This window comes from Eublepharis macularius, chromosome 12 (assembly GCF_028583425.1).
Source record: "Eublepharis macularius isolate TG4126 chromosome 12, MPM_Emac_v1.0, whole genome shotgun sequence".
NCBI lineage: Eukaryota > Metazoa > Chordata > Lepidosauria > Squamata > Eublepharidae > Eublepharis > Eublepharis macularius.
This window is the reverse complement of record NC_072801.1, coordinates 9,708,818-9,718,308: the sequence shown is the minus strand read 5'-3', so window position 1 is coordinate 9,718,308 and position 9,491 is coordinate 9,708,818. Positions and strand designations below refer to the sequence as shown.

The 9,491-nt window shown below is 43.8% G+C and overlaps 1 protein-coding gene across 12 annotated transcripts in view; it reads right to left on the bottom strand.

Moving 5' to 3' along the window:
* Nucleotides 1–1,304: 1,304 nt before the first annotated feature.
* Nucleotides 1,305–9,491, bottom strand: part of GLYR1 (glyoxylate reductase 1 homolog) — a 61,938-nt gene continuing 53,751 nt past the window's right edge. For all 12 annotated transcript variants that reach the window (XM_054992411.1, XM_054992412.1, XM_054992415.1 and 9 more), the window contains 2 exons: nt 9,338–9,462; nt 1,305–4,421 (listed from right to left, as the gene is read on the bottom strand). In XM_054992411.1, coding sequence (XP_054848386.1) covers nt 4,347–4,421; nt 9,338–9,462 — 200 coding nt within the window. In that variant the 3' untranslated portion in view covers nt 1,305–4,346. The remainder of the gene's footprint in view (nt 4,422–9,337; nt 9,463–9,491) is intronic.

Sequence of the window (9,491 nt, the reverse complement as noted above, 5' to 3'; positions counted from 1 at the left end):
GTACTTGTTATGTGTGCACGTACTAGTAATCCATTTGTAAGCACCAGATTAAAGGGCAACTCCTTACAACCAACTTGTACGAACACCTTTATTTTAATACGTTTTTTTTCCTCAGAAACTCAAACGTGTGTTTCATGAGCTGAGAACAGGATTTTAGTCGGATGCAATTTTTTGAGGCAGCTCGTTTTTACTTCAGTGTCTTATATCTTGTCATCTACTTGCTTTATAGAACTTCTTGCTTTGTTGTTCACATCATTCAATTCTGTAATCCTAGTCAGATCACATGGTTCATTGGTTTTCTTATGCTATCAGATTGCACTGTTTTATATCCTGCAATCCTCTTTAAGTCTCAGCAAGAAAGGTAGACTACAAAGTAAATGAAAGAAATACTGCCTCTTCCTGATTGGAAAAGACCTGTGTGTTTCTTCTCACCGCAAGGTGCCACGAGGAATACAAGAACTCTATAGTAGGAGTAAGAACTTGCATTTGAAAAAATGAAATCACACTGAAGCCAACAATGCCCTATTGAGAAATTTTGCCAGGGGAGAGGGAGCAAACCAACATTTTGCTTAAACTGTACCCCCAGCAAGTTGGCACCCACTGTCTCAAGCACCCGTTTCTGGCTAAGAAAAGGGTGGAGGATTAGCTACTGACCTTGCCAGTTTCTGTGTTCTGTACTATCACAGAACCTGCCTTAAATGTGGCACAAAAATCTAGTGAAACCAAATGGGACCTTTTGTGGGATCAGAGGCTAAAGGGATGGAGCTAACAGTTACATAGAAGCTTTATTGGTTCTTTCTTGGGCTTTTAATCTTATTAATAAAATTTAAAGTATTTTAAAAAAAGAACCAGCTTTGTTCTTTAAGAATATGGCTACGGTGTTTTGCTGTAGGCCATGCAAGGTTGCTGTCCATGGATTGCTGTGAAAAATCTACCGGACATCCAATATTCTGCCCCAGAACAGGGAGGGTGATGATGCAGGCTGTCATATGCAATTTATGGGCACTGATATTTTCAGGGAGTAAAGATGTGCTGGGATTCCTCTCTGCAAAGCACCACCTCTTCTCTAAGCAACCAAGCCAACTGGGGGCAGGCTAATGGGAGACAGGGGTAACTGAAATATTTTACAGTTGTAAGGAGGATCACTAATCTGCAAACTAAGAGTTTGAGCGCTCCCAGGGTAGAGCCAGAAAAAGAAAGCACCGTGCTATAGGTAGTTGGAATAAGGGAAACTTAACTGAGATTCTTTTGGTGTCATGGCCAGGGAGTGGGGAAGAAGGGGCTTTAGGAACAGACAAGCGGCATTGTGTTACCAAGAAAGGTTTTATTTCCTTTAAGCCAGTAGCTTTGTTAATTGCACAAGAAAAAAAATCATTTTGTCAGGTTTTGCCATTTAATCATCACCACACATCCTATTTTGAATGACAAATGTTAATTAAAAACAAGGCAAAACATTAAAAAAATTCACAACCTTAATTACCTATAGATCTGTGATTGAACAGGGAAGGGGGGAATTAAAAGAAAACTGCTTTTTTTCTTACAAGCTTTTCACAAGTGTCACATTTTTTTATTTTAAAAAGGAGGGAACAAAAAATAAGCATTTGCTAAAACAGAAATCCTCATTAAAAAGGAACTTTACAATATTGTCAACAATATTAAGACAACAACTAAAGCCAGTTCCATCATATTTTCTTGCAATCCTAACTTACCCTCTCCCCTCCACCCCAAATTATCTAGTGGACTTTGAAGAGACCCAGCCTAAGGATCTTGAACACAACTGGCTCCTGGATTAGAACATTTGAAATGGCATAAAAACCAGACCTTCTGTGTGGCACCTGGAAGACTAACAGTTCTACCGTTCCATAAGCCCACAGGATTTGATGCCACCGCATACCTGCTGCTCCTTCCGGTGCCATGGGGCTCTGTGGCAAAAGGTGAGCCTAGCAACCATTCTGAGGCAGTCCAGCATTCAACAACAGGACGCCCTCTCAGGGCCCGAGCTGTCCTCCCTCCCTGCTGATCAGTAATTGTACAGCCTTGCAGGAAACAACCTGTCCATGAAGCTGTTCTTCTTCTTGCCCCCAAAAGCGACAAGTTCCTTGTTCATTTTCTTCAGAAAAAATAAATCCACTCAGCCGTTGTCTAGGTTTGCTCACTATTGGTTCACCAGCCCGCCTGCATTAGGACTTCAATGGATCACTAACACAACGTTCATCTGCTCCAGAGCTGTCCTGGTAAGGTCCCTGCACAGGATAGCTTATACTTTTGCAGCTATGTTACACCCCCACAATGAGATTAAATCTCTGGTTTGTTTTCAGCTTACAAAACAGACAAGAGCCCACAGGGCTGGATCCTTGTTTGTTTCTTTCCTTATCCAGAGGCATGGCTATCTGAGGAAAAATTATTTTAAACCAGCCCAGAGAACAAGGAGGTTTCTGCGCGACTGGGTGCGCCAATGCCATGATGCCTGGGGCTCGCCAGCACCTCCACCCTGGAACACCAAAAACAAGCAACATCAACCTGGTGCTGCTCCTGGGGAATGTATACTCTACTCTCACCCTGGGGCACCAGAGCTGCCCCTAGCCCTGTCTGACATACGCTTGCATGCGCCTTCCCACGTAAGCACAGCACCCTGCATGCAGCCCAACACATGGAGGATACAACTGGCATGGACCCCCCCCCCCCCACTGCAAAATCAAGGTGACAAGATCACAGCACAGACAGGGCTAACACACAATGGGACGCACAGGAGCCTGGAGAAATGTGACATCCAGCAAGCGAATGTCAAGTGAGAACGGGCCAGTGAGATTCCAACCCTGCTGCCACGCACACGTCCCAAGGTGCAGCTCAGGGCTCTCTTTCAAAGACTAATACTGACAGGATGGTTTTTAAAAAGATCTCAGAGTTTGAAAGAGTTTCGTCTACGCTGCATACAAACACCTTATTTCCTTTTGAGAGTTAAAGGGCACTCATTATGGTACACAGTGACACCTCCTAGTGGAGCAGCCAAGGCAACCAAGTTCTCTTTGGATGAAAAGTTTGCTCCCACCTAACATGAGAAAACTATTCATCCAAATTCTTTGGGCTCTTGGTTTATTTTTTCTATAGGACTTATAAGCTAACAGACCTTAAAGGCTTGAACTTCATCAACGGAAACTGCTCAGCATTTACTTTGTTAGATCAAACTTCACAACTAGGTCAAGTCTGCCGATGGGAGAGTTTACAACTTCACCCAAAAGACTGCCATGCCAATTCAGAGGTTGCAGTTTCTGCCCTTGGATTACTCAGGAGTCAGTGGTTGCTGAAGGCATATCACTTCCAATTTCAGCAACGGAAAAACTTGGCAACCAATATTCCCACTCGATCCCAGAGCTTCCTGAAGCCAAGCTTCAGACCACACCTTCTTGCCCTGCGACTTTTGCTACAAGAATTCTGTCGCAAACACCAACAGCCACAAACATGCAGGGAGTCTGCACGGGTCTCAGGAGGATATTAGAGTTTACTCCTTCAGTCATCTAATACGCACACACAAACTTTCATTGCTTCAATTATTTTTAAAAAACCAAACAGTTTTACAAATGTTCTTTGGAGCATATCAACTTTTTTGGGAACTGGTATCAGTAAATGCATTCTAGGTACCCAAGGTCTGCTGCCATGCACTAGGGACTGTGTTCTCTATAAAAACCAAGCTGTGCTGGATTGGGAAGAGGAAGATCTGCTGTTCTTGTGATGTTGAAGGGGGCATGGGTGAAGAACAGTCCCACATTACTCTGCCATTGACCTCTTGACTCATCCAATCCTCCAAGGAAGAAATAACCACACAGGAGCCAGGTTTCCATCCCATTTTGATGTTCACAAGCAAGTGGGATCTCTGCTGCTCAACCATCCCCTAGCACATGAGAGGCCAGCATACACATTAACCACAGCAAAAAAAAAAAAAGTGGTGGGGGGGAGAGAAACAGCAGTTAAAGAAACAAAAATCTCAGGACACTCATACAAACGAATAGCAAAAGAAGCCAAGCAGCAGTTACTCCTACAAGAGCACTGCTTCCTGTCGCCAATTCCATTCTGTGACTGTCAGCATGGGGTAACAGATTCGCTGTCAAGATGGCAATGACCGCAGCCCCCTCACCTCCGATTCTTGCTTCTGCTGGCATGGGAAGGCTGGCTGTGGCACCTGCTCTTGTGGCAGATGCCAAAAAGTTTTTTGTATTTTTAAAAAAAGAAGAAAATGCAGGGAACGGGGGAGAGAGAGACAGACAGAGATGGACTGGTCCAGAGTTAAAAACCCAGTATTCATCATCATAATTAATAATCATGGTATTAACAATAAGAATGGGGTAGCCCTAGTGGATGTAGGCCCTGTACACGGCGGACATGTCGTTGTCTGATTGGTCCAATGCTTTTGCCCTTTTGTAGACCTGCAGGAGACACAAGGAGGAAGCGAAGGGTCAGTGTTTCCGTCCCAGAATCAGTGTCATCAGCTATGATTTAGCAGACTGCTGCTTCCAAAGAACAAGAAACTGAGAACCCGAGAAGATGCTCAGGCATGAGTATAAATTCCTCTTCTGCAAGCACAGCTCCATCTCCAAACTGGGGATGGAATCAGAACCCATGTCTGCACTGAGGGTGGCAACAGGAAGCAAGCTCCCACAGGAGTAACAAGTGCTGGCCCAGGTGCTGTTCTTCACACGACAGCAATGAGGTGCTTTTGGGGCCCAGATTCAGCCATGTGTGTTGTTCTGCCTCTCTCTGAGTGGCAGCATTTCTGTAGGCAGCCTTGTAGACGGCCCTCGCCCACCCAGTCCTGAACAGTTGGCATGGAAAGCAGACACAATGTTTATCCGAAAGGGAGACAGTCAATAACTCCCTCCCCAAAAAGGGTTTTACACAAAAGATTTTACTCTATCTAACTGTAATTTTAAGACAGACCCCATTTTTTCTTGATGGCAAGTGGAGGAAAAGCCCCTAGCCTTCCTTTCAAGTAAAGAGGGTAGCTGTAAACATGAGCAATAGTCTGAAGGGCACACGATGCAGCAATCTGGCTGAAGCATGGATGGGAGGCTGTTTGGAAACCTTACACAGAAGGAAGGTGGAGGAAAGAAGGCAAAGATCGAAATTCAGTGAACTAGCAACTCAAGATGCCAACATGCACTATAATCCAAATCAGCTTCTATGCATGTTATTCAATGACCAAATTCTACAGTTGTCATTCCAGTCATAGGAAAACTTCCAGCCAAATTAATAATCTAATTAAAAATATATACTTGAATTCAGGGAATCTGGCAAGTCAGCAAGGGGAGAAAAGTCCCGTAACTGCAGGGACATGTCAAGAACGCCTACCTATATGCACTTGCTCCCTACATAATGTGTGGAGAAACAACTTTTTATTTTCATTTATACTCCACCTCTCGTACTCAAATGCACGGGGATTACAGTATGATTAAAAAAACCTTTCAGTCTATCAATAAGCAGATTACAATCATATGATATGACTCTAACAGCAAGCAGATGCTCTTGGTTGATCGTAAATTAAACAATAATTTAATTTGTATATAAATGATCCGGCACATTTTTTGAGAAACTCTAAACTTCATCCACAAATGTTAACCAATACCCCGATCTTGATGTTACTATATGTGGATGACGCACCTTTGCTAGCTAGGACTCTTGTGAACCTTTGGTGTTTGTTGAAGGCCCTTTCAGAATATCGCAATGCAGAAGCGTTGACAATAGATCATGGGAAGTCTAAGGTTATAGTAATCTCTAAATCTAATCACATACAGAAATATAATTGGCAAGTTAATGGGAAACCTGTAGAGCAAGTAACTTGTTTTTGTTATTTAGGAGTCAATTTTCAAGCTAATTTGATTGGGGGGGGGGCACCTTAAGAAAGCTCATTACAAGGCCTTGGTTGCAATAAATACCATAAGATTTTTTTCCATAATAAAGGTGGCCAGTTTATCCCTGCCGCTATCTGCTTCTTTACAGAGCTCCAATGTGGATTGAGGCCTGCACAGAAACATTATATTCCTTTTTGATATTATTTTGCAGAAGATCAAAGGTATGTCAAATTGTATGGCTAATGTTGAAGGCTTTCACGGCCGGAGAACGATGGTTGTTGTGGGTTTTCCGGGCTGTATTGCCATGGTCTTGGCATTGTAGTTCCTGACGTTTCGCCAGCAGCTGTGGCTGGCATCTTCAGAGGTGTAGCACCAAAAGACAGAGATCTCTCAGTGTCACAGTGTGGAAAAGATGTAGGTCATTTGTATCTACTCAGGAGGGGTGGGGTTGAGCTGAGTCATCCTGTAAGAGTTTCCCAGGGTGTGGAATGCTAATGGCGGGAGGCTTCACTGTATCCTGAGGAGGTTCTTTTGCATATGGATTGGTACTTGATGTGCTAATCTTCTCTGCAGGGCTATTGTCGGGGATAGAATGTTTTGTTAGCCTGGTGTTTTTCAGAACTGGAAACCATGCTCTGTTCATTCTTAAGGTTTCTTCTTTCCTGTTGGAAGTTTTGCTTATGCTTGTGAATTTCAATGGCTTCCCTGTGCAGTCTGACAAAGTAGTTGGAAGTGTTGTCCAGTATTTTGGTGTCCTGGAATAAGATACTGTGCCCTGTTTGAGTTAGGCTATGTTCAGCCACTGCTGATTTTTCAGGTTGTCCAAGTCTGCAGTGTCTTTCATGTTCTTTTATTCTTGTCTGGATGCTACGCTTTGTGGTCCCGATGTAAACTTGTCCACAGCTGCAGGGTATACGGTATACTCCTGCAGAGGTGAGGGGGTCTCTACTGTCTTTTGCTGATCGTAGCATCTGTTGTATTTTTCGGGTGGGTCTGAATACTGCTTGAAGGTTATGCTTTTTCATAAGCTTTCCCATCTGATCAGTAATTCCTTTGATATATGGCAAAAACACTTTTCCTGTAGGAGACTGTTTTTCCTTGGTTGTTTGATTCATCCTGGGTTTGATTGCTCTTCGGATTTCATTTCTGGAGTAGCCATTTGCCTGAAGTGCATGGTTTAGATGATTAATTTCCTCATTGAGAAAGTGCGGCTCACATATCCGTCTTGCACGATCCACTAATGTTTTCATTATGCCTCTTTTCTGTCGGGGGTGGTGATTGGAGACCCCCTCACCTCTGCAGGAGTATACCGTATACCCTGCAGCTGTGGACAAGTTTACATCGGGACCACAAAGCGTAGCATCCAGACAAGAATAAAAGAACATGAAAGACACTGCAGACTTGGACAACCTGAAAAATCAGCAGTGGCTGAACATAGCCTAACTCAAACAGGGCACCAAAATACTGGACAACACTTCCAACTACTTTGTCAGACTGCACAGGGAAGCCATTGAAATTCACAAGCATAAGCAAAACTTCAACAGGAAAGAAGAAACCTTAAGAATGAACAGAGCATGGTTTCCAGTTCTGAAAAACACCAGGCTAACAAAACATTCTATCCCCGACAATAGCCCTGCAGAGAAGATTAGCACATCAAGTACCAATCCATATGCAAAAGAACCTCCTCAGGATACAGTGAAGCCTCCCGCCATTAGCATTCCACACCCAGGGAAACTCTTACAGGATGACTCAGCTCAACCCCACCCCTCCTGAGTAGATACAAATGACCTACATCTTTTCCACACTGTGACACTGAGAGATCTCTGTCTTTTGGTGCTACACCTCTGAAGATGCCAGCCACAGCTACTGGCGAAACGTCAGGAACTACAATGCCAAGACCACGGCAATACAGCCCGGAAAACCCACAACAACCATGTGTGGCTAATGTCTCTCTAAGAGCAGAACCGGGTCTGTGATCTCTTGAAGTGTGGGCCTTTGGGCTCTGGTTGAAAATTCTATTTGCCACAGAAGCTAGTGGGTGTCTCTGTTCATTAAAATCTGATCTATATGTCACTCCATGGAGAAAATTAATGGAGACTAGACTTCAGTTGCTGGGGCTTAACAGTAGTAAGTTAGTGGGAACGGGGAAGTTAGCAGCACACTCATTGGTAAACAAACACTTGTACACTTTGGCTCTTTTGAGAACTGTGCAGGGAGCCCATAGGGTATGCTCTCCTTTATATCACAGATTATGCAATCCAAAGTTGCCTCTACCATTTTGACTGTTCCACGATATAGGGGAGCATTTATGCTTGCAAGACTAAATTCTGTTCCTTCTCAAATAATACAAGGACAAATGCAAAGGATTACATATTCTGATAGACTTTGCATCTGTGTAAAGTCAGCAAGGGGACAGATAGAAACTCTGGAGCATTGTTTACTGGAATGCAGTATTTTTCGTGGTATTAGAGATGTGTGGATTTCTCCTATTTTTTTTCTCCAATTTCTCCCATTTTTTGTGATAATGAAAGGTTGGCAATACCAGACAAGATAAAAGTTGGCTGTTGTGGGTTTTCCGGGCTGTATTGCCGTGGTCTTGGCATTGTAGTTCCTGACGTTTCGCCAGCAGCTGTGGCTGGCATCTTCAGAGGTGTAGCACCAGAAGACAGAGATCTCTCAGTGTCACAGTGTGGAATCCACACTGTGACACTGAGAGATCTCTGTCTTCTGGTGCTACACCTCTGAAGATGCCAGCCACAGCTGCTGGCGAAACGTCAGGAACTACAATGCCAAGACCACGGCAATACAGCCCGGAAAACCCACAACAGCCATCGTTCTCCGGCCGCGAAAGCCTTCGACAATACAAGATAAAAGTTCTTCTGGAAGATGTGGATTTAGGAGTTAGACTGGCTGTAGGCAATTTTTTTTGCTTACGTTATTAAATTCAAAGGATTTTGTGTGATTTAATTTCAGGTCATTTTTAAATGATTTATTTTTGTAGTATTTACTGTGTGGCACAGCTCAAGGCCTGTTAGCCTAATGAGCAGTATCATTAAAGTAAAAAAGTCTACTTAAAGACAGAGACGGTGACAGCCCTTTGACTAATTATGGTCCTTCCCTGCAAGATGGTGGCAACTGACCCAACCCACGTAATACATTTCCTCCTCCATCTGGATGTTGTTTCAAGCCAGTTGAACTACTCCAGAATTTATTCTACTTGCTTTGACTTTGCTCCAGATAGCACTTCTCATGCTATCTTGGAAATACCTGTACAGGGAAATGAATTTGTTACCACCTGAAAAATGCCCCTCTCTCTCTCTCTCTCTGAGAGATGTACATAGGGGGAAATGATGGTGATTCCCCCACCTCTTTGGAGTTCAAGCATCTTCACGGGCATGACGGCAGGCCCACATCCATACCCTGAGCCATGGGTGCACATTCAGAAGCAGTTCTCAAGATTGAACTGGGAAGAGGTGGTTCCAGACTGCACCTACCTCATTGGCAGCAGCTGCCATGGGAGTTGGGTGGTTGACGGAGTCACCTAGTGCAATGGCTAATCTCAGATCCTTCTGGATGTATTTCAGGTAGAAATCAGGTTTAAAGTTTCCTTGAAGGATGTCTGGAAAAGAAGAAGAAAGGGGCGGGGAG